Below are 25249 nucleotides of genomic sequence, written 5' to 3' on the forward strand. Positions count from 1 at the left end.
GGTCGCTCCTCTGCCAAGCGGCAACGCTGCCCTGGCCCTGCCTGCCTGTGGCAAGCCCTGACCTCAGGGGGACAGCAGGTGTTTCACTATCTGGATGCGCGAACAGCCACGCGAAGCTGTGGGCCCAGCTTCACTTTTGCAGATACGAGCCAAAAGTTCTTCCGTGCAGGCACAGGGGTTGGCCCTGAGCTGCAGGTGGGGTGAGGTGTAGCTGCCCTTACCATCGCTCAGCCTGTTCTTCCCTTGGGTGATTAAATAAACGTCGTTTTCCATTGCATCACTGCCTGCAGGTGCTCCCCTTCATTCAGCCTGGTGCCCTAGGAGTTAAAAGTAGGCTGAAGAAGAACAGGATTTCACAGGGCACTCAGGCTGTCCCGGCATTTCCCTGGGACACAGGGTTTACCTCCAGCCACGGACACAAAGAAGCTCCGTTCTGCTTCCCCTCACGAGAGCCACGGGTGAATCGTTGGCCTTTACACAGCTCCAGAAAACAGCACCTTGGCAAAAACTGCACACCATTGCTGTGCCGGGATTTCCGAGAAAAGTTCTCGTGAGCTGCGCTGTGTCGCTAAAGGGCAGAGGGTGAAAACGAAGCTGCTGAAGGGTGCTCAGATGGAAAGCTGAGGTGCCTGCAGGATGCTTTTGCTGTGGCTGCTTTCTCTGCTTCCAAAAGTTTTCTCGGTGCTCACACTCTTGAGCAAGGGAGAGCGGCAGCCCTAGAGGGAACCTCCTGTTTGCCTTGCCAGTGACATTAGGCAAGAATCTCCACCCCTTGTCAGCCTCACTGCAGCCCCTGGGGCTTTGCAGAGGAAGGAGCCCACAGCGCTGCTCTCGGAGCTCTGCCCTGCCTCCACGCTCGCTTCTGTAGGTGGATGCCCAGGTGCGGGCTGCAGCTTGAGCCACTACCGTTTCAGGGCCTTGCTCTGACACACAAAGCGCGTGTTGCTGCATGAGCTGGCTTCACGTCTGCTGCATGGCTGCGATTTACACCAACTTGTGGGCATGGTGGCAGCTCGCTTGATGGTATGTGGAAGACTGAGACGTCCCAGTCAAGATCCCCTAAACCACGTTTCCCTGCTTTCATCTTCCCTTCCTTCGCTAGGAGCATTTCGCTTCAAAGACGTCCTGGCCTGGGGAGTATTTTCCCGAAGAGAAAAGACTTCTTGTAAAGCAGAGTTCAGTCTCACACGGTGAGGAGCCAAAGCTGCAGGAGGCAAAGCACACCAGTGCAAGCAGAGCTGCCCTGGCTGGTGGCACGGCACCGGGCACTAGCTCCATTTTTACTGTCTGCCTTGTTGAATTCATGCCTTTCCTGTGATGAATGGCATGGTGTGACATTCAGCCACAGATAAGGAGAACAAAGGCTGCAGTCAGCAGAGGGAATCACATGAGTGGGGTTTCCAGAGATGATCAGTCTTTAATGAAGATTTAAGTGGTTCTTTTATGTGGATGTGAAATATTTAACCTCCTTCCTTCCTTCTCTTCGTGAAGTGATGTCTTTCTTCAAGTTAAATATCTCTTCTCGCTCTTTTTTGAAGCAATTATACTGTCATATATATAGTGCACTTTAATTACTCCTCAGACAGCAATACAAATGGTAAAAAAAACCCTTCTCTATTTTGTCAATATCTCTACTTTTTTTTTTTTTTTTTTTTTTTTATGTACAGCAGTGATTTTGACTTCCTTGTTTTAAAATTTAGTAGAAAACTTTTCGGACAGAAAGCCCTCAAATTACCTTAAACCCCACCCCCTTGGTTGCCAGAAATGCCAATCACACAAATGATGTCATTTCTGCAAAGGTTTGTTTCAGTTAGAACTTAACCTTTAGAGGAATTTTTGGGCTTACTTCCCTGAACTTGGGAAGGGTTGCCATCTGCTTTTGGATAAAGCTGTGTCTTTATCACAAAATTATGTAGGAAAGCTGTAAAGAGGACTATACTGGCACCAAGTAAAGGTTTTTTAATGAAATATAAACAATTTAGTTTAACAAACTTTGTGCCTGTGCATATATAGGGTGGGACAGGAATGGATTTGAACATTCATTTTTGACCTGTTTATGTGTAGGAAACTTATGTTTGATGCCTGCATTATACATCCAAATGTAAGTAGTACAGTGTTGTCCTGGAGTTATAGCTTCAAAACTGTACAAAAGGTCAGATGACAGAAAAGGCATTAAGCATTCCTGTTACCAGTACTGGAGAATTTACTGGAGAAAACATGGAAGTTATCTGTGTTCCGTGTATTGTGGCAGTTTGCATGTCAAGTCCTCAGGCTGCAATGGTAAATAGTACTGGCAAACCCCAGGGCTTTAAAACAGGAAGTAAACAGCTCATTTCCAGGATTAAAGGAAGAAAGGTAGCTGTTCCATTGTAAAATGCTTTCATGGTATCTAATACTGAACTGCTTCCAACTTGGTAGCTTTTACTGAAGAGCATGATTATAGTATAACACCAAGCAGGCTTTTGCTCCAGCATTGAGGCGTGTGCTGTTCCCCTGTGCTGTTGCAGTGATAGGCACTTCCTGGCATGCACTTCTTTCCTATAGCCTGACTTCGTGCTCAGAGGGAGACTCAGCAGCTGGATTCTTACTGTAAAAAACGAGCCTGAATATGAAATGTCCGAGTGATAGTAACATAGCACTGCTATGACAAGGAAGTGCTTCAAGTGGGACTATCTTGGGATATACTTGCATTTCTTGCTATGTTCTTCTGCGTTTTCCTGGTGCTGCTACAGCTATGTTGGTCTGTTCTGCTGGTGAAGACTTTAAAAAATCCAAAAATCTTTTAACAAAGGCAAGGTGCTAGCAGTACCTAAACAGACTGGAGGATCTTGTTTTCCTCTCATAGCCCACCTAGTGCAAGTCCTCATTTCTCCATAGCATTCTCCCTTTCCCTTACTACTTTGCATTGGTGCAAGTTGTTCACTTCTCCTATTAAAACAGGCAGATTGTTTTCAGTGTACTTGATGTTTGTAGTAATCAGTATTTCTTACCAGCAACTGAAAATGGCAAAAGACTCCAGGCTTTAAAAGGACTGTGCTTTTTTTCAGATTTTGCCCTCTTTTGCCCACTTACTAGGGTTGTCAATACTGGATGGCTATTTATTTTCACGTTTTGCATTTTTCCTGTCAAATTATAGAAAATTAAAAAATGTAATTGTTACAAACTTAGCAGTCTTTTTGTCCCCTATTCCCCCTTGCACTGCTTATCTGGAAAAAAGATGCTGTTGCATGCAATGCACATTCTGGCTGGCATTGAAGAAGAAATTCCCAGGTTTTTCCTGGAAATAGGAAAGTTCTCAAGAGAAATCAATAATTCCACCAGTGTCTCCTGCTGGTATTGGATGCCAAAGCAAATGAAGATAGGGGAAATACACCAGATGAATATACCCTGACATGTATTTGCCTGTCACCCAATCCACTAGCAATGTTCGCACTGAGGAACCATTGAAGTTAAAGGAGGGTTTAGTGTTTAAGTTTGCTTAGGTTTGCAAGATGCAAAGTACATAAAGATTGGATGTCAAATATTATTTGTTCATTTACTTCATTTGGATAGAAATAGATAAATTTTAAAATTATCTGCGTTTGCAGAAGTATTGAGAAGACCCTCCAAAGTAAAGACCATTTCCTGTTCTTGCAGGCAGCCATGCAATGCACTTCATTAACTCAAAACTATCTGAAAGGGTTTTCTGCCCTGCCTGTATTAGAGGGAAGCCACTGTAGGACACTAAGGCTTTGCTAGATATCAATCTTATTCTCATTTCAATCCTAAACATTTATAGCTGGTTTCTTCACCGGTGGTTCACCCATAGCCTGGTTTTGAAGAGGATCTGGTAAAGGGAACTACCAGAGCCATTCATTTGGCTGAGTAAGCTTTCAGGAGGTCCTCTTCAGGATGCTTTTTGCCAAGAGCATAGTAGGGTTTTTCGTGCTAGGGATGCTTGTATGGACTGTTGTCCTTATTTTGGGTCCACTGTGCTTAAGCTGTTCCTTTCCCATATTTTATCTGTTTAAAGCACAGATCATGTAGGCTTTCAAATAGGCTCCAAAGACAAGGTTTTGATTTTCTCGAATAAGGCAGTTTCTCCCTTATTTGAATCTTTCTTGTAGTCATCCTCTGCACTGGTTTCACTTAGCTCTGTTGGACTGGTGACTGGAATTTGAGACACTGATCACACCCGGGCCTTTTGTACCTCTGGTGGTACTATCCTAGTGTTACAGAAATCTGTTTTTTAGAGTAGCCTTTTCTTTTCTTTTCTTTTTTCTTTTCTTTTCTTTTCTTTTCTTTTCTTTTCTTTTCTTTTCTTTTCTTTTCTTTTCTTTTCTTTTCTTTTCTTTTCTTTTCTTTTCTTTTCTTTTCTTTTCTTTTCTTTTCTTTTCTTTTCTTTTCTTTTCTTTTCTTTTTCTTTTCTTTTCTTTTCTTTTCTTTTCTTTTCTTTTCTTTTCTTTTCTTTTCTTTTCTTTTCTTTTCTTTCTTTTCTTTCCTTTTCTTTCCTTTTCTTTCCTTTTCTTTCCTTTTCTTTCCTTTCTTTCCTTTTCTTTCCTTTCTTTCCTTTCTTTCCTTTTCTTCCTTTTCTTTCCTTTTCTTTCCTTTTCTTTCCTTTTCTTTCCTTTTCTTTCCTTTTCTTTCCTTTTCTTTCCTTTTCTTTCCTTTTCTTTCCTTTTCTTTCCTTTTCTTTCCTTTTCTTTCCTTTTCTTTCCTTTTCTTTCCTTTCTTTTCCTTTCTTTTCCTTTCCTTTCCTTTCTTTTCTTTTCTTTTCTTTTCCTTTCCTTTCTTTTCTTTTCTTTTCTTTTCTTTTCTTTTCTTTTCTTTTCTTTTCTTTTCTTTTCTTTTCTTTTCTTTTCTTTTTTCTATGTTTTGGTGACTAACACTCATTCTGAGATGTACTAATGTGCTCTTCTAACTACTCAAAGGAACTAAGAATATATGGCAAAAAAATCTCGTTAGCAGCCCCAAGCATAATACCTTTTACTTTGTACTGTTGAATTTCATCCCATTTCTGCATACAGCAGCTGTAAAGGTGATTCTTCTTGCATAATTTCTCTATACTGTATTTGTTTTACAGTAACATTGTTTGAGCAACAGTATTAATCTGTATGCACCTGAATTTTCCACTACAATTGTTGACAAAATGCCAGACTTAAGTACTTTATTTTGTTTAGTCTTGGAGGGACTCCTCTAATAACCTTCCTGCACCTCAGTACTTCTGCTTCCAACATGCTATATTTTGCTAGATCCCTATTTACTAGTTACTTACCCACTTAGTTTTTCTACCAAACCTCATTCTGTCCTGCTGAACTTATGATTTTTTATGTTTCAGCATAGATGTGCAGCTACCTTTATTCCACTTGTTTGAAAAATCTATGCATCTCAGCAAGATTTTGCCTGATGTGACTTGACTTTGGCAAATCTGCATTGGTTTTCTTTTATTTGTCTCCATGACACTGATTATTCTTGGTAATGGTGCTCTAAAGCCTTTATTTTCTATACCTAGGCACTACATTTGTTACTCTTCAATCATCTCAGCAGCTTGATAGACAGTTTTCAGTCATACATGTAAATATCTGTGATAGTTCTTTTGGACTTCTAGGGTAGAGGTAGACATTATCTGTGCTTCACATTCTGCCCTCTTGGTTGTGCACACTGAAGCTCTTTTCGTTTTTGCTTCCAGGCTGATAGTGGTGTGCAGTTGTCATCATTGCCATTGAAATTAGAGGCAGAAGTGCTTGTTCAGTTTTGGCTTTGATGCAAATTCCCACTAAAACAAATTAGAGTTTTGTACCCATATTGAAATCCAATTTAAGGGGCTGGATATTGCTAGCTGACTGTGAGCAGTAACTAAGGAAGTTGCCTTCTTGAAAGTGCTTTTGGCACCTATAGATTCTCCTTTATTCATAGCATTTTATTTCTTGTAGTGGGCTGTGTACCCAGAGTTTCATCTTTTTCTTCTTGACCATTTCAGTTAGTCTAATAAATAATACTGCTTCTTTTAACAAATCTTTCCTTTCTCATTTCACTGTGGTCTACTGCTGTTGTGGGGCATCTTTCTTTTTCCCACCTAGCAGATATACTTAAATACAGGGGTCTGAGTTGGCGCTGCCATGCCATCATGCTTGTATTTGCTCTGTATTTTTCTTGACCAGACTATTTATGTTGCTTGCAGACTTTAGCTGTCAGAGTTTGAGGCTTAGTTAACAAAGGAAGTTTTGGGGAAAGAATAGCTAGAAACCCTCATGCCTGAAATACTTCAAAACCCTCTCTGAAGCACTGGTATTTGTTTACTTTCTAGATCCCCCTTTCCCAGACATAGAATTTGTTGCAGTAAAAGGTTCTGCACCCTTGCTCAGACTACGGAAAGCAGAAGATCAAAATGGACCGATCAGGTTTGTCTCTATGCAGTTTTACCCTTCAAAAAACATTCTGCAGGTTTATGTTACTTACATATTGGAACTTTTTCTGGGGGTCAGATTATTTTTGTTAGCAATGGGAGAAAACTTAAGATGTAACTCCCAGTTTCTCCTCCATCAGCAGAGTAATATTTTGTTTCAGACTTTTCCCAGCTGGAACAAAATTCTCGTTTTGGTAATTGTGAGTTTTCACTGTTGATTTTTAGTTTGTTTTTTTTCCTTTATCCACAATGCAGTCAGAGTAGATTTTTTTTGATGGATCCAACCACAGCTCTACTCATGTGGTTTTTCTGTTCCCACAAACTCATGCAGCCAGTACAATATTTTTTTCTGGGACCCAGAGGAAACGGTGAACAATGTCTGAAGTATTGTTTTCATATTAGTGTGTTACTACCAAAATATGTTTCTAGATAAAAAGGATGTACGCCTTACCAAGTGATGTTGGTGGTAGAAGGAAAAGGTGGTTGTAACAAAACATTTCACCAAAGAAAATATTTGAAAGCTTATAGTGTTTCAGCAAATTACTAGTGTAACAGCTCTGATCATTATCCTTCCTATGGTTGGATACCAAAAATTAAACGTTGTTTTGAGAGATCTGAAGGCAGATTTGATTAATTTTTTATAAATGGTACCTGTCCTGTCCTTCTTTAAACAGAAGAAGTCTTGTTTCTGGGAAATGATCAATAATAATCTGAACTTACGTGTCAGATGACAGAAGCAAGAGATGGCCTCCAATAACTCAGTTCAATGCTATTCTGAACATGAATAAATATGTAAAGTTAATGTGCATGTGATGAGGAGAACCATCTTTAGGCTGTGCTGCTTTTTGTTCAAAATGCAATGGAACACACAGAGACAAATATTTTAGTGAAAGAAACATTTGTGTTGGATATTGTTAATAAAAAGCAGTAAAGAGCAGTTAATAGAAAAGACAATTAATGAATGTCTGATGCTTAGTACATTGAAGTGAGGGCTAATGTTTACTTTTTTTGTTTCGCTCTAGTCTTTATCAAGTGATTGTTCTTCCTCTGGGTTTGCAAAGCACTTTTATTTGTGACTCCTTTGCTGCTGCAGCTTTCTTTAGTAACACCACTGATGTTAAAGGATATGTGGCAGCTGAATTTCAGGCGAAGGATGTTGCTGATAACATGTCCATTGCTCTTGGAGACAGACATTACTACGGGAAGTTTTATAATGCTCCTTTAAAGCTGGGAGAAGAGTATTGTGTTTTTTTGAGAATAATAAGTGAGTGGAATAAGGTAATCGATGCTTTAAAACCTTTTCTTTATACCTGTTGAATGAAACATTTCTGGGGAAACAAGAGGAAAATGTTAGCATTGTGTTAAAATTTTTTATGATGTTACAAGAATCTGTTAGGCAGAACGAAGCAAGGAAGCCTGCAAAAACTGATCTGTGAGTCACTTGTAAATAGTTCTCTACAAATTTGGAAGCCTACACCCAAATCTCAGTAAATTAAAACATCTTGTATTGAGAAATGTAACTCTGCCTCAGTCCGAAGGGAGTGAAATAAAAGAAGTACATGTAATAGCTGTTACTGGTATTTTACTAATCTGTGCAGCACATGTTTTGTGTGTCATCTACTTTAACAATGATCTAAGTTTTCATAGCCCAGATAAAGTAATTTCTGAACCTGATACAAGGCTGTTGTTTCTCACAAATTTTTAATTAATTGTGTGAGGGAAGTAGGGGAATTACACATGACAGCATAAGTAGTGTCATTAGGCCAAAATATACTGGAACCTGGACAAGTAATATTTTTGAAAAAATATACTCTGTGGAGCAGGATTGTTAATGAGTCAAGTTTAGCTGCTTTAAGCACTCCTAAATACATTGTTGAACTCTGTTTATGTGCCCTTGGCTTTTATGCATTCTTTTCCCTAGCAGTTTCCCTTCAATATTTGCTGATACTGGGGAACATTTCCTATTGTTACTTGTGTTGAGGTTTTTCTTGCACAAAACAGTGCAGATTGCTTATGCATCTCTGCCAGCTGTTTGTTAAACTGCTTCTAAGTTACATTATTCTTTCTGTTTCATGTAGATTATTTCCTGATGTTTCATGTCTAGCATTGCTAGATGTATTTTCTAGGCCACTGATTTAATGGAATGTTATTACTGCTATTGGTACAAGTCACTCTTTGCTTCCCTCCATTTAGAATGCAACAACTTAATACACACTTTCCTGCTTGGCTTTTGTTACATGATGAAGTACGTAAAGTTACATACAGCATTTAGAAATCATTATTAGGATTGCAAATACCAAACAGCTTTGGTTCCCAGCTCTGCTCCATTGAAACGAAACTTAGACCTGTGGCTCAAATATACCGGTTTATCTTCAATTCTCATGCCCTTGTATTTTGTGCAATTGGTGGTATTAAGAAGTTGAAGACAATCAGAGTTACAATTTGAGGGTTGTTGGGTTTTGAGCATTTGTTAAAATCTGCTAGGTAACTAAATTTGGATTCAAGAATTAATATTTAAAAGCCTGCTTTTTAATTTGCCTTCAATTATTGATACATGTGAAATGTATATCAGCATTTCTGTAGTGCATTTTATTTGTGAACACATTTCCATTTGAATATAGACACACTAGAAATATATGTCATAGACACCTAACTAGCGTTCCCATTACTGACTTCTATGTTCTGGCATCCTGCAGAGTCCCTTTTGGCTCCAGACCACTTCATGCTGAGAATGATACAATTTGTATCGTACATGCTGCAAAATCAGGGCATGGTTGTGACTTTGTTGCCATTATTCCTCAATATACCACACACATTTTCTTTGTGGTAAGGCGGGGGGAATCAAGTAAAGTTGTGTGGACACTTCAGCCAAGTAAGCTGTTCCGTTTTATTGAGTCCACATTAATTTATCCCTTGCTCAGATTTGGAGGTCATGAGAAAGATGTCTACTGTGCAATTTTTACTGTTGGTTTATTTTTCAAGGTGGAGGATTTAAAACACGTGTGTCATTTGTTTAGGACAGTCAGATGTGTTAAAAGACTGGTCAGGTGATCTGAGGAGATTGTTGGGGATGTACAAGGAAAGCAGTTAGGAAGTCAGAGATAAGGGAAATCACCATTTTTCATATTGATGAACTTGGCAATTGGAATATAGGGATGATGGAGACCAAGGGAGGATTTGGGAACAAATGAGAATTTACTGTCATTATCATGAAAACAAATTGTCCACCCTTGGAAGTTTCCTTCTCCGTGAGGGATACTACTGATTAAATTACTCAAACCCATCTGGTACCTATTTTAATCTCCAGTGATTACTTTATGGATTCCATGCTGTGCAGAGCGCTGAGGCTCATTGTGAAGGGCAAGAACTAAAAAAGCTTATTGGGGTTTAAACTTATTTGAGATTAATTTCTTTAGCATAGCTTTTGTTCAGGTTTTTTTTGGATGGTTTTTTTTTTGGATGTTTGTGCATGTAACAGAAGTAAGAGCAAGGCTGTGAAAGGTGAAGATGATTTGCAGTCTTTTTAGGGGAAAAGCTATGACCTTTTTGGAACACTGGCATCAAAATGACCCCTACTATGAGAAGAGTCTGTTGAGATTAGCCTAATAAAAAGTCATCTGAGGGAAGTGAGGCAGAATGTCTTCTCTTTTCTCGAAATCTCTTTTTAAGTTTGCAGCTGTGGAAGGGGTTTCTATCTCTGGTTTAGTTATCTGTGAAGTACCTGTGAATATTCAGGTTGAAATAAGGACTTTGAAAGCCATGGATACTGAAGTTATTTAGAGGAGTAATTTCAATTATAACTTTCTGGAAAGGTGCTGATTCGTCAGATGAAAGGAATTATAATTTCATTTAGTATATAGTGCAGATCAGTGAACTTTGCTGCTTAGATTCCTGGGAGCTCTGTAACTTCTCTGATAAGCAGGAGATGGCAAACTAGGGCATGTCATGGAGGTAGCTATTTCAAGATGACGGCACTCACACCAGTGCCTCCAGGATCTGGCATCTGGTTGAGTTTTTAAATCCACCCTTGTTCTTTATTCTCCTTCTCCTAAGAGATTTTTGTCAGTTTTTTATCTTTTTAAATAAACAGAAAATTCCTTATAAAACATGAGTTTAAGAAGCACTGAGATTCCACAGTTCAGCATGCAGACACAAGTAAGATTAAGCATATAAACATGGCTTTGCCCTTTTTGCAAATGCCTCAAAATGTAGCCTTCAATTTCATAGAAACACTGTTATCCATAGCAACATAATACACGTTTCACCAAAACATGAGAAATATACATGTATGTATTCGATGAAAGTCTGTGAAAGTCATGTAGCAGAAAAGTATGTCTAGAAGCATTATCAAAATAGACTTCACAGTAATTATATGATAGACAGCAGAACTTTGAAGTTCTTGTGTGTGTGTGAGTGTGAAGTGCTGGGGTAAAAAAACTTTACAGGCACCAAAGCTTACTGTAAAAACACCAAACTTGTTAAACAAGTCTGCAAAAGCAGACCCCTGATAAACATTTATTCAACTACTGTGAAGATAAATTACTTCTATATTCTATAAATTATTCTAAATTCTATAAATTCTATAAAGTATTCTATAAAAACTGTTAAAAATTAGCAAACAAATTGTCATAACTGAAAAAAACCCACGTCCAGTATTTGAAAAACATGCCACTAAGTACCATATTTTAACATATACAGTCTACATGGGGGTAGAGTTAATACAGCATATTCAGCCTTATCTTAGCATTTCCTAAATTCTGAATTCTTATGCAAGCAGCTTCCAAAGATCCTTCCATTTTACTTGCATGCATAGTTTGTAGAAAGAAGGGAAGAGTGATGGTCTCAAAGAATAGAGCCAGCCTTTCATCAGAGCTCAGTCTCTAATCTTATCTTTATAGTTTATAATCTTTTCAGACAGGCTAGAGGCTGCTACCAGGGGAATAACAATCTCCATTCCCCATAGTAATAAAATACAGTATGTTGCGGATGGCTGCTCCTGCAGAGGATGTTAGTGAAAATATATTTCTTTCATGAGAAACAGTGATTTTTATGTTTTCATTTTCAGGTGAGGACACAGTCCTGTGCTGTCTGGGCACAAATTAAAAGTAAGTCAACTTTTCTTTCAATGAGAAAATGGAAGTTGTCGTGGCTTTGCTTGGCAGTGTAAACTAGTAATTGCTATAGCTGTTTCTTTATTTGCCACTAATGGTTGGTTGACTTTGAGGGTTGGAAAGGTTAGAGGCAGAAAATTTCCCTTTGGTCTTCCATTCTAATGCATTCAGTAGTCCAATCTAGAATGGATTCTCTGGCTTCTCCCTGGTTTTCAAGATTACTTTTTCTATGCATCACATCCAAGTCTTTACAGCAATTTTTGTGCATAAAGGATTTGAAGCACAGAAGATCTGAAAGTTTTAAGATAGTTCTATATTGGATTAAAGAATTTTTTAAAAAACACTAACATTTTCTACCTTTTAGAAGCCACATTATTTATTTTGGTAAGTTCAAGTGGTCATTGGAAAATTGTCCTGTTATGAACTTAGGAAAACAAAAGACACCAGGCAAAAATGAAAAGTATGGCTAATTTTTGTACTTCTAAGTACACTTTCTTAAAAACACAATGGCATAACTTTAAAAGCCAGTGAAATTCTCAGTGTGCTTTAGCTTTGTTTTACTTTTTTGACTGTAAAATGTTTCCAGTGAATGAGTTTACCTCAGAGGGGTTTGGAATCCAGTAGACATCAAGTTTCCCTCCTTTCCACTGTGGTAGAAAGTGTTCTCTTCACCTATTTCATCATGTTTCAGCAAAAAGCAAACTTTCTCCTCTCCTGGCGAAGTGGCAGTGCTGGACTCCTGTGCAAACTCTAAATTCTGCTTTTGAGTTTAAAGATTCACATATTGGAGTTAGGAAATGTGGTGACACTGGAGAGTAGGACAGTACTTTGGAATACCAGTAAATCGTATGGAGCACGGAGTGCTTGAGGTGCATCTCCACTGTTCACAAAACCCACATTTGACTAGTGCTGTTACTGATCTTGTGGTGACAACTGTTTGTTTATTTCTAGGTTACCTTTTTTTGTGTACTTTCGAGATCTAGTTCGTGTTTCACCACACTTAGAGTATAATTCAGGCAGTTTGTGGTTGTGGAGACTAGGCTAAGATCAAGGATTCCCTGGGTTTGCGGGCTGTATTGCTAGAGCTATATAGGCAAGAGCAGTGAAATAACTGCAAAGGCAGACAACTGTCCTCTTCTGAATTTGTCATTTATCAGCTTGTAGATCTTTGTCAGACGCTGTCTTGTATATAGGTGGATTTTGGTTTTGAGATGAAAAGAATGGGCACTGGAAGATGGGAGTAGGACAGGTCAGGCCTTTGGCTTTCTGTTGTAAATCCATTTGCCTTTATATTCAATGGACTTCTAGCCACATGGTGTCCTTGGCCTAATGTACTTCTTCAGCTGGAAAGGCTGACAGTATTTTTGGCTTACTGAATCCTTTGAGGAGTATTTCTTAATTCATCTTGTGTGGAAGGCAAATCTGTAAATTAAATCCAAACCAAATGGGTCTGTTTCAGATGCCCTCTAGACAAAGCTACACATTGTGTGATAAATCATTGTCATAAAAAGTGCTAGAAAACTGTTAAAAGCATGCTTTCTTCTGTCATAAGGACATAAAATGAATTTTGAGGGTTTTCACCAAGTACACTCTACAGTGTGTAGGGAAGACTGTTCTGTCATTTTTATGGAGGGCTGACATCTGCCTCAGGGTTGCATAACTTGCTTATTGAAACTGGTATTACAGTGACATAAGGACAGATATAATTTTTACCAAAACTGAACATGCTTGTAGGTTGAACAGATTTTCCTTGTAGGGTCTCTGTCTGAAATTCTTTATTTTGCCAGACTCACAGTAAGTTTACAGGTGAGAGGTGTTGCACAGATACAAGACGCAGGCCTTGCTTCACTAAGAAGTGTTAGGCCAAGATGGTAAACTACTAATGTTCTGCTTAAGGGTCTGTATGATTTTTTGCGCTTCAGATCAGTTGTTAAGGGTGAATGCCCAGCCACCATTGTGCCTGTAGAATCATAGAATGCTTTGGGTTGAAAGAGACCTTAAAGATCATGCCACGGACAGAGACAGCTTCCACTAGCCCAGTTTGCTCAAAGCCCTGTCCAGCCTGGCCTTGAACACTTCCAGGGATGTGGCATCCACAGCCCTCCTTGCTGCCCTACGGATCTTGAACTCCACCATTACATGGTCACTGCAGCCAAGGCTGCCCTTGAGCTTCACATTCCCCACCAGCCCCTCCTTGGTGGTGAGAACAAGGTCCAGCATGGCATCTCTCCTCGTTGACTCCTCTGTCACTTGGAGAAGGAAGTTACCAATGCATTCCAGGAACCTCCTGGATTGCCTGTGCTGTGCTGTGTTGTCCCTCCAACAGATACCGGGGTGGTTAAATTCTGCTATGAGGACCAGGTCTTATGAATGTGAGGCTGCTCCCATCTGTCTATAAGGGCCTGATCTGCTCCATCCTCCTGACTGGGTTGGTAGCAGACCCCCACTATGTCACCTGCACCTGCCTTCCATTTAATTGTGACCCATAAGCTCTCTGTCAGTTCCTCACTCATCTCCAGGCAGAGCTCCATGTACTCCAGCTGGTCTCTGACATGTACATGCACTGTAGAGCTGGTCATTGGTGTACATTTGGATGAGCCAAAAAAAGAGTTCAGTTTAAGTAACAGAAGTTGCTTTTCTGATATTCAGGCACTGTGATTCTCAAGGTGGACGTATACAGTAATTTCACTGAGTAAGTGACATTTTTGCAAGAATTTAAATTTTTACAAAAACATTAAATGCTCATGCTTGCAGGATTTAATAGCAAGTAATGCTGTGGAATATTGCAGGAATAAGAAACAGCGTCCTAGATGTCTGTGGGAAATCCAGTAAGAAATAGGTAACCTTTGACTAATGCTGAAAATGGAATAGAGGTGGCTGGAAGGGACTGAGTTTCGGGTTTCTTAAGTTACCTTCAACAGCAGGTTTTAGTAATTCAGGTTTTGACAGCATATCGCTGTAAGCCTTCTGTTCTGTCCCTGTGCGGCTTCTGGTATTACAGCCTTGGGTAAGGCTGTCATTGCCAAGTTTGTTCCAATTCTGGCACTTGGACCAAAAAAAAAAAAAAAAAAGGACAGGAAAATGAGGGATGGAGAATTATAACCACTTCTGAGAAATACACCATTTAATCTTACTTCCTCAAGTGGACCGTAGCTCCTGGATAGTCAGCGCCATTACCGCTTGACTAAGGAGTTAAGTCCATCATCTGAGTTTTGTTGCAGTACTTCAGCTTTGAGCAGATTCAGTTGGTCAGTCAGCAGACTGAAGCTAAACTACTTGGTGTTTGTTTGAATTGTTTGCTACTTTCTTTCAGATTTATCACCCACTCTGCAATACATGAGTGCTGTTGGATTAGGGTCAGTTGCTGCTGTCTGCCTTATACTGTTCCTGTCATTCTCAGTGGCACGGTATGTAGTAACTCCAGTTTTTTAGTTCTCCTGTACAAGGCTTATGCGTTTTTCTTTTCAGATACTTTTTCTTGCCAACCTAATTAGTTTTAGGCCTCTTGGGTGGTTAGAAATGATTATTAAAGAGTTCCTTCAGTGGCCATTAATGCTGTCCATTGCTTTAACTGATGCCCTCTATATCTTAGCAGTCACTGGCAAAACATCTGAAAAGTATGGGGCTCATCTTAATAAAGGAAGGATTCAGACAGTGAGTAGCACCTGGAATTTAGTTCAAAGGTGTTTTGATTTAATAGTAACTAAATAAATGACATTTATTTACTCTGCTACTCTGGAAGTGCAGTCATGCCAACAGAAATGTTGAAGTACTTTTCTTATGTAAGGAACCAATTTCTAGTCTGCCCAACTTTATTCAAAAAGCCTAAAAGGATTGTTTTTCAGTAGCAGTTGATCTTTAGCTAAAGGCCACAATAAAAACATGTTAGAAATTTTTGAGAATTTGATTTCTTTCTGTTCCATGGTCCTTCATGCAGGGGCAGTAACTTTATGACTGTCTTCCTTTCAAAGGTAAAACAAATATGTGCCTTTAAGTAACTGTGAATGTCTGTGTTTATATAAAATCTCTCCACTGAAAAATGCATCTTTGTTGCTCTTCAAATATGTTTATTTCTAAGAGTAGCCTTCTGATTTACATCCCTTGAAAGGTCAGGAGCCTCCAGCTGGGGGGCTGTGAAATCTAGAGCATTGATTGGTTAAGCTGCTTGTTTGGAATTTAGAAATAGAAGGACCTAGTCTTATACAGGGGTGGAGAAAGTAGGGTTATTTGGATTGTTTGCAGCTGTCTAAATTTCAAACCAGTTCTTACAATCTAAATTTCAAAATATCCAGGGTTGTTTTGGTTTTTTTTCTTCTTCTTTAATTGAAGAAAGGGGTCTCAGGATTCCCATGGTGATAGGATGCAGTGGTAAACTTAGGCTTCCAGTCTTGGGTTTTTTTAGATTTTTGAAAAACATTGTCAGAGTCAGCTTTGACATTTGAGGCAGAAGGGGCAATAACTGTCTTGGTGTCTAAACAAGCACTCCTGGCAGAGGGCTTATTGAAGGAGGAAAGGTGTCCCTGGGCTGTCATGGTGTGAGAGGCTCCTCAGTTATTTCAGTTTCTCTGGTGAAAATGTGAGAGAGGGATATAAATACTTTTCAAAACTGTCAAATCAATTAACAGCACAGTGATAGGAAAGCTATTTAAGATAATAGACAATATTGAAAGAATCATGTATGAGTATGAACCAATTGTGAATGAGTGAGGAGACTAGGTCCTGAACTTCCATTTCAGTCTTCTTTTAAAAGGAGTGAGAACAAAAAAACCCCACAAAACCCAGGTGACATCCTTGGGGAGCTGCCTACATTGAGTACCTTTGACAGGTCATGGTGCAACGTTGGGGACCAGGACTTGATAACTGAACCAGTATCTTTTAGGCTTTTGATCCCATGTACAGAGAAATTCTTGAATTCATTCTCCTGCTTTAGAGAAGAGAATCCTTGGCAGAAGTTAAAGCTGTCCCATCCCAGTAGGAGGCAGAGAAGGGAAAACCCAGATGTCAGTTGTGATAAGACCCTTTACAGTGCTCACAAGAAGTAGCTGTAATGTTCATAAATAACAAATTCTCTTTTAGTTTTAAATAAGCAGCAGTTTAATGCATTCTGATAAGAATGTAATTTGAAAAAACATGTCAAGTCAGCCCTTTGCACTGTCCAGTTGTAAAGCCGTGGTCCTCTTTTAGGCACTGTATTCCAAGAAAGATGTGGCCCATCAGGAGAAAGAGACAGAGGAACTTGACAAAAGAAGACATGAGACCTACTTGATCTGACTGCAAGTAGGGCAATCTAATAATTGGTTGCTTAGCCTGGCAGAGAAGAGACTGCCAAGAAGCATGATATACAAGTATACAAAAAGCCATTATAGAAAGAGCAACTTCCTCCTGTCCATAGTGCCCATGGTACATGTACCATCCATGGATGGGCAGTATATCTGTGTGCTTCCGAACAGTAGGAGAGAGAGGTGTGGGAGCAGATTGCTGTGAATCCTGTGGAACCATGGCTTCTGGATGGTCTGCAAGAGCCTGTTAAACAAACATTTGTCAGGAATGACACCACAACTGATCATGTCATGGTGTCAGGTGAATGGTCTTGGGTTGGGGTCCCTGTAAGTTTTTCTGTTCTGCAGCTTCTGTTACGAAGAACTACTGTATTCAACTGCTCACCAGTCTGCTGCCTCAGGGATTATATTACCACAGCAGGACAGATTGTGAATTCCCAGTAACATGTTTGCTAACAGCGGTTTTAACTGTTCTGTAGTGAATAGAACTCTGACACTGGATTCACAAAGCACACGGCCTGACTGCTGATTAATTTTTTTCATTTAAAAAAATGTGGTAACCCATAGTTGTTATTTTTAAGATACCTTGTCACAAATTCACCTTGCTTCATTCCTCCTAATCCTTTGCTTCCTTTTATGCAATGCCCATTCAGATGCGTAAGCACAGTGCCAAAAGTTGAGCTTTCTGAAGTTCTGCATTGGGCGTAAGTGTTGTCAATTACAAGGTTAATGTAGATCAGTTAGTCATCAGAGCCTATGGGAATGCTTCCTACCCATCTTGCACTGGCTGTAAAGTTCAGAATTTATGCCAGCACCTTAAGTCTTTAAAAACTTAGAAGCTCTGTCATTTATCCCATCAATATGGATAATGCAAGTTCTCTGTTACGTCCATGCTTGAGACTTGAATGGGTTTTAAGTATTTTTTTTTTTACTGGATCTTTTTTTTTCTTTCTCCAGCGCTTATCTCCACAGCACAGTGCGCTTCCCACCTGCTGCTTTTGCCTGTGAGGCTGTACATTTATCTGCTACAATGGATGTGGCACAAACAGGGATTACATCATCATTCCTAGAGACTGAAAATGTCTCTCGCCTCTGATGTGTTATCCCCTGAAGTCAGCGTAGAGAGAATGCACTCTTCTTACCAAAGCCAGCATCTGTCGGGTATGGACGTATCTGCATGGTACATATGTACTATAGCATGGGCAGCTGAAATGTGTTTGTTACTGGAAGTGAGATATTTATTGTGTCCCCTTGTGTCTGGATGGTGTGGTTATGCAGAGGAGAACCTTCTCTCACAAACAGGTTTGTGTCAGAGACATTAGCATCCACCCAGTGTGTTTGCCACAGGTTTTCATCTATTCCAGCCACATGAATGCCTGATAATGAGGGTCTGTATTGTACTTCATTACACGAATAATTCCTTGATCAAGATGAGACTGCCTGAGGATCAACTGCTACTTTAGATACCTTGGTAAACTGGTCCATTGTAAGACAAAATCCAGATCAACCCTTATATCAGATAAAGTACCTATTGTATTTCCAAGTATAAAGGTAGAAGACTTTCATCAGTCACTTAAATGTAATGGTACTTCAAGAGCAAGTACAGAGTTAGCCATGAAATTGTCACACTTAAATATTGTCAGTAGCAGGTGTGTTCCAGAGATACTGCAATCATTGCTCATAACAATTAGCAATTATTGCAAATAATATAACAATATATAAAATTTGCCATTTGCCAAAAAGCTGAGCAACTTTAGTGGCATGTGAAACTAAATAAGGAGCTACCTGTGTTAAGTGCAGTTTTGTTAATCTCTGTTCTGTAATTAAGCTGAGTAAAGCCATTAAATTATTGTCTGGTTAATGAGCTGTATGTAACATCTTGTTAGAGTAACTTAATGAAGTACAATTAACCAATTTCCTATGGTATACTTTCAGTTAATATTTTTTCCTTCTGTAAGAAAAAAGCAAGTACATTTTATGACTTCCACTCCTGTTCAGAAGTTGCTTTGTGATATATTAGCAAAATCATTCTGTTATGGTGAAATAAAAAAGCAATAGTTCTGTTTTTTACTCAGTGTTGTCATTTTTTCGGACTTACATTTTATGTTTTACCAATTTAGGATACCCATTCTGGGAATTCTAAGTGTTTCTGATTCCTGGTGGCTTTATAATTTTGGATATTCTGTCTCTCTAGATTGTGTCATACCTTTTTGATGTTTAAAAGGGGTATTTTAATGTGTAACAACGGACTTCATAGTTGGTAGCAGAGAGGAATTACAGTCAAAGTTACATGAGAGAACATTTAACTGCTGTACTTAACTGGTGGTGCTTGTTTTTTGGATTTGGGCAGATATCACTTCTGTTACTCAGCATTTCTACTGCTTACTAAATCTGCCCTTTGGGTTACTAAGTTTTCAGTAGTTAGTAGCTGAGTAAGAACATCTTTGTCAACATTAGTGGTTAAAAGTTGTTAATGTTTTCCTTCATTGATTGAGAAAGAACAACCTAACTGTTCATACTGGGCTACTGTTACTTAATTTTTCAGTTTCTTCTGCAGAATTCATTCTCACACGTTCTGCTTATAATTCCCTTTCTCAATGGAGTAAGTCGCCAAGGTTTGGCATAGCAGTACAAACTGCACCACTTCATTCTGATCATTCGCCTGCTGCTCTGGTCCTGTTTGAGAGTTCATGAGCAGCTGTTTCTGAATAAAGGAGAGCTGGAGAAGCAGGAAATTATTTAAAGAGATAGATGTGCCATCCTCTGTGAAAGAAAACTTCTTTTACCTTTTACTAAGACCAGCAGTGTTCCAGTATGTTATGCAGGACCAGGAATGTAAAGTCCGTCTTGTCAGTGGGTGTAGTTGGAAAGTTGGAGGTCTCCATGTAACCTTCAACAAGTGATTTCTTTTCTGTATGCCTTTTCTTTACCTAGCTTGCCTTTTCTGACACGTACTTTACTGAAACGTAAATTTTTCAGAACAAGGTTTTTTCTTACCAAACATCCACGCTTCTGCATAGTAGAGTGGTGCAGCATATTAATAACCAGGAATGAACCGATAAGAGAGAAGCAATGAGGCAGGACTGCCTGCCAGCCTAAGTTTTCCAGAACAGCTTTTGTCTTGCAAGTTTCCCTCTTTCCCTCTGCCTCCTTTATCGCTCTTGACAGACCTGCCTCCGGCTGTGAGCCTGTCTTCATTTGTCATGCACTTATCTTTCTTCCATCTACATCTGTTTCAGTTTAATGTGGGAAGCACAGAGAAGTAATTTAGCCTTGTCCTCCTTAAATAACTGTGCAAATGTTAACAGTTCATTTGTTAAGAGTCTCTCTTCCAGAAACTATTGCTCCCAAGCTTTCCAATTAAATATTTTTAATTACTTTTTAGGGAAAGTAGAAAGGTTTAAACAGTAGGAAATTAAGTAATAGCTGGAATAGAAGAATGTTCTTAAAAGTTCTACTTAGAACAACTATTATAGGACTGGACAAAAAGAACAACACGAAGTTATAGCGGCTGTACTTACTTTTGTCTGTTACAAAAACAAGCTTGTGTAGTGAAATTAATCTGGTTTAAGAATACTGCTAAAGAAGACCAGTTCTCTGATATTCCATTAGAAGGAAATATGCCATTATGCTAAAAGGGGTTTCACTTCAAATATGAACTTTTTAGACTTCTGATGAAATAGCTGATTTACAAAAATACTTAGGAAAAGATAGACCTAGCAGGTGCCACTTTGAATGGGACTTTGGAGTTAGAAGTGTGTGTCTGTAAAGGGTACTTTTGTTACTCTGATTTATAACCCTTATACTCAAGTTTATGGAACGATCTAGCAGTTCAGCATTTTACACGTAGCATCCTGCCAAACTAATTGCAACATTGACACGATCACACCATCATGGTTTGAGAAATTATAGAGACATTTCTAATGATCCTTCACTGCTGTTCCTTCAGTTAACACTTAAATTCTCCTGTTTCTTCAAATGTTTTTTGCTCCGCTTCCTCAGATAAGTATTCCACACCATTACCAAGTAAGGTAAAGCCAAAAGAAGCTACTCTGCTTCTACCGTTCATCTGTACCCATTCATGGTGCTACACTGAGATGTGCTGTATTGAGAAACTGTTTGGTTTAGATACTTACCAATGTCTGGATTATCTCCAAAGTGTTTTCATCTGTAGTGGAAATGGGAAATTGTTAGCCCTGGATAAACAGTTATGTGTAAGCTTAAGTTAAACTATTTTTTATCTTTTATTCTGTAACAATGAGATAACATGCAGGTTACTGTAAAATTCCAGCATTTATGCATGTAATTGTGCGGATGTGTCAAATGGAAATTTTTTATTGTAAAATACACTTTCTAGTGAGTGTCACGGGTCCTTTAAATCTTTTGGTGAGATTTCTGTGTCCTGGGCATGATAGGGACAGCCAGAAGCCATTCAGCCATGTTTGTTTGTTTCAGTATTTACAGTACCCTTATATATATACATATATACACATAAATACACATATATATACATATATATACATATACATACATACATACATATATATACATACATACACACATATATACACATACATACATACATACGTATATATATATATATAAAAAATATTGATCTGTGGGGTGGTATGTTCCTTGTTTCTATGTGTGCTCTCAGATTTAACTGTTCTCAGTCACCCTTCCTATTTCCCAAGTCTTGCACTATTTTGCAGGGCCATGTCATATTCAGCAGAATTCAGCCAGAGTCCAGCATGAGCTGGCAGATCCATGATCTCTAGCTCAGATGGAAGTGCTTCTGTTCCCAGTGACAGCATTGCTAGGAGGTTACAAAAGTCTCTGAAAAATCTCAACTGTTAAATTGCTTTCAAGGACAAAGCTGGTTGCCTTCTGATGACATTCTGAGAAGACTTGGTGAAATTAGTTGGTGACTCCACTGCTGAGCTCCAGTGGAAAGGAACAAGTGTCAGCATTGCAAAAGCACCTCCACAAGTACAGTTCCTGGAAGCAGGAGCAATGACCCTGCAGACACCACAGACACCTGTTCCCTTTGGCTCTGACAGTGGTGAGGTCTGAGGAATGAAATGAATTCATGAGGGCAATGAAAGTATTTGTGGTATGGTTATTATGGAGCTATTTCCAATCTGAGGTTAACAAAAGAGGCACCTTTACAGTCACAAAAAAAAGGGAGACTTGCTCTGAAGTTCTGTTCCACCCTCTCCTTCCCCAAATATTTGTGTGTACTTTTTCCAGAAATACTGCTTTTGTTCCTGCAATCTTACAGCTGAATGACAAGAGTAACCTTTTTATCGGCCATTTCCCACCATGAGGCAGCACAATTGATGTATTTCAGTTGCAGTTCATAATTTATGTTCCCTGATGTCCTTGTTGGATCATCATGTTGTGAAAAAACTGCATCTATTATAGATGTATAACATATATGTTTGTACTTATATATGTAGTTCTGTTTCTTTCATTTCACATAAGAAGTGAAAATACAGTCAGAATTTCACAGCAAGGGTGGGGAAGTTCAGTTTCTGCCCCCAGGAGTATAAAAAATGTTAACATACTGGGGAGCAACACAGAAGGGTTTATAGAAATAAGTCAGGTCTTAGTAGAAAGGTAATTTCCAAAGGCCCAGATTTTCTTGAGCAGCTTTTAGCCAGGAATGTTTTAGCCTGGCTTTGGTGACAGTTCATACAAAAGTCTCTCCTGCAGCCACCCCATGAGAGATGGAAAGAGAGCAGAATGGTTTGGAGCAGTCTGGTGAAGATGTTTCAAGCTAATGGGCACAAATCAGCTGTGCCAATACACTGGATAAAGCCTAACATAACGATAATGTAGGGGTGGTGTAAGCCGGTTATCAGCTTTCCCTTTTAGCTCTGTAAAATGACCTATTGGTTTGGCTCATCGCTAATGAAGATGTTAGGAATTTGCATTTTGTTTTGCATTCCTGGGCATTTTATTTCCATGTGTACAATTAACCAGTCCTTTCCTATAACCTGGAGTATTCATTTATTCACACAAAACCAGAGCCAAGTGAACGTGAAATGCCAGACAAGTAGCAATTGTAAATATCTGCTGAAAGGCAGGGAAATAGTGCTTCAACAGCAGTTCTTCATTTTTGCAGTATACCAGCCTCTTACTGGCAAATGAATAAAATTATTATTATGCAATTATGCAGCATGTTGCAGAATGGCAAAGTGAGTGTTCTGTGGCTAAATGAAATCTGGCTCCTTCCAGTTCTGTTAAATATTACCTTACTCCCTTTATTATTCATAGATTTAATCTGCCAGATGTTCATTTTTATTACAATAAAGCAGTCTCAAAATCCGGCATACTTCCAGATTTTCTGAGTTCAACTTTCTACTCCAATTTTTATGAAACTCCCTTGAATTTATTGAATTATCCAGGTTCTCACCCTGTGCCACTTAACATTGTTTTAAGTTTAGTGCAATGATTTATGTTTACATTGGTTTGGAATCTGCTCTGATGTTTTAACTCAAGACAGGAGGAGAGTAGAGAGATAAATATGTTGTGCATTTTCATGAGGAGATTGAAAGCAGTAGCTGTAAGACTGTTTCCTAGTATGGCCACAGCAGTATCCAAAGACTCTTTAGCAGTACTGTTATTTATCCACTGTTTCTCTGCACAGGAGGTCTCCTAAAAGCAAGGTAGATGGGAATTTCCAGCTGCACTTTGCCTTTGTGGTGATCCCCTTTCTTGTTTGAAGATGCAATTTCATAATTATTTTTTTTTTCTTCTTAGAAAGATTTTTTCTGTTGGTCGATCCAACAGCATTTGAGATTAAATAGGGTTGTTTGAAGTAGTTTAGGATCCTGCTGATCTGTTTTGCTTTCTGCTGGGACTCCTGGGAGTTTGTTTTTTTCATCACATATCCTGAAAATTACCACAGCAGGACTGATTCATGTTTTTCAAACGGACCAGACTGTTTGAACACATTTTAATGTATTGGCTCTGGGCATTTTGAAATGAAAAGCCATGCCATCTTTGATAAGGTATAACAAGTATTTCTTTATCCAATAAGATGACTTAATGCAAGCACCTGTTCTGACTTTGCCCAGGTTCACCCGCCAAAACAAAAGGCAGAGTTAAGTTAGAGTAACAAGGCCTTGATGAGTGCAGAATGCTTCTTAGAGTATTAGCAAGGAAGACTACTGCCTTACTATGAGAAGTGATCCAATTTAATCCAATTTAGATGTCACTCTGTTTTGCATTTATCCATAAACAAGTCCCAGCAGATGTTAGTAAATCAGCATGACAGCAAAATACTTTTGCCTCCAGGCATTTTATCTGGTACCTGGAATTTCCCTTCCTAGATATATTCCTTGTTAAATCTGCCTTACATATGAGTAATTGCTTCCTCTGTTTAGTCATATCCTAAAATACTCTTTCTGTGTGGTTAAAGTCTCTGCAGTCAGGATATGCTTCTCTGTAGGAATAGTGGCCTAGTGGCCTGGTGAAACTTGCTTGAAGTGTTGGTCCGTTGTGTGGAAAGAGACATTATTTCACAACACTGGCCCTCATCTCTCTGGATATCAGGTGCTTTTTTTTTTTTTCCTGTTTGTTTTTTTTTAAATTTCCAGTCCCTTTTGAAAACCTTAGCTCTGCAGTCTAAGAACCCGGAGCACTTAGCCTGAACTTCACTTCTATATCCCTTTTCTGTTGTTAAGGTATGCTTTACTGTGAGTGGCATGTGAATCAAGATTTAGAACCAGAACTATAGAACATCTCAAGCTGGAAGGGACCCATAAGGATCATCAAGTCCCACTTCCTGCTCCTCGTAGGACTACCTGAAAGTAAACCATTTGACTGAGTGTCATCCAGAAGCTCCTTGAAGGTCTTGGTGCTGTGACCACTTCCCTGGGGAACCTGTTGCAGTGATTAACTACGCTTTCAGTGAAGAACCTTTTCCTAATGTCCAATCTGAACTTCTCCTGACGTAGCTTCATTCCATTTCCTCATGTCTGGTTGCTGGTTGCCAGAGAGAGGAGATCAGCATCTCACACTCCACTGCCCGCAACTGCCCTCATTTGTGTGCTTGGGATCAGTTTCTCCAAGTTCATTTGTGCTAGTTGAATTGTTCCTTCTGCATTACTTACTGTAACTGTTTCACGGTTCTAAAGAAATGAGCCTGTTAGAAACTCTTCCCCATAATAATGTCTTTGCCTGCAGACACATTCAAGAACAACAGGAATCACAAAGTTGTCATGTTGTGAGTTTGGTGAAAGCAGGCAGTTGAGGAACACTATAATCCAGCCTCTATTCTTTGTCAGACGAGAGAATCCAGTGCACAGGTAAATGATGTTACAAATGCTCTGTCCATACCTTTAGGAGACATGCAGTACAGAAGAATCCATTGCACAGTCACTTACCTCTCTCTCTTGCATGGAAACAGCAACAGAAATCTTTTACTGCATAGTATGTGATTAGTCTCCTGTGCCTACTAAGAGCTA

At 39.1% G+C, this 25249-nt stretch overlaps 1 protein-coding gene and 1 long non-coding RNA gene across 16 annotated transcripts in view; both read left to right on the forward strand.

The window, feature by feature from the left end:
- The window catches only part of SUSD1 (sushi domain containing 1), a 52574-nt gene extending 33729 nt beyond the window's left edge, over positions 1 to 18845 (forward strand). For 12 of the 15 annotated variants that reach the window (XM_037373155.1, XM_037373158.1, XM_037373154.1 and 9 more), the window contains 5 exons: positions 6287 to 6380; positions 7408 to 7663; positions 11451 to 11490; positions 14810 to 14903; positions 17733 to 18845. In XM_037373155.1, coding sequence (XP_037229052.1) covers positions 6287 to 6380; positions 7408 to 7663; positions 11451 to 11490; positions 14810 to 14903; positions 17733 to 17871 — 623 coding nt within the window. In that variant the 3' untranslated portion in view covers positions 17872 to 18845. Of the gene's footprint in view, positions 1 to 6286; positions 6381 to 7407; positions 7664 to 11450; positions 11491 to 14809; positions 14904 to 15433; positions 15468 to 17732 lie in introns of all 15 variants that reach the window. The other 3 variants (XM_037373148.1, XM_037373152.1, XM_037373159.1) reach the window with 3 other exon arrangements.
- Positions 18846 to 21392: 2547 nt separating this feature from the next.
- LOC119141918 lies at positions 21393 to 24712 on the forward strand. Its single transcript, XR_005102085.1, has 3 exons — positions 21393 to 21837; positions 24202 to 24335; positions 24467 to 24712. It is a non-coding gene; the product is annotated as an uncharacterized LOC119141918 (long non-coding RNA).
- Positions 24713 to 25249: the final 537 nt, after the last annotated feature.

The sequence above is a fragment of the Falco rusticolus genome, chromosome Z, assembly GCF_015220075.1.
Source record: "Falco rusticolus isolate bFalRus1 chromosome Z, bFalRus1.pri, whole genome shotgun sequence".
NCBI lineage: Eukaryota > Metazoa > Chordata > Aves > Falconiformes > Falconidae > Falco > Falco rusticolus.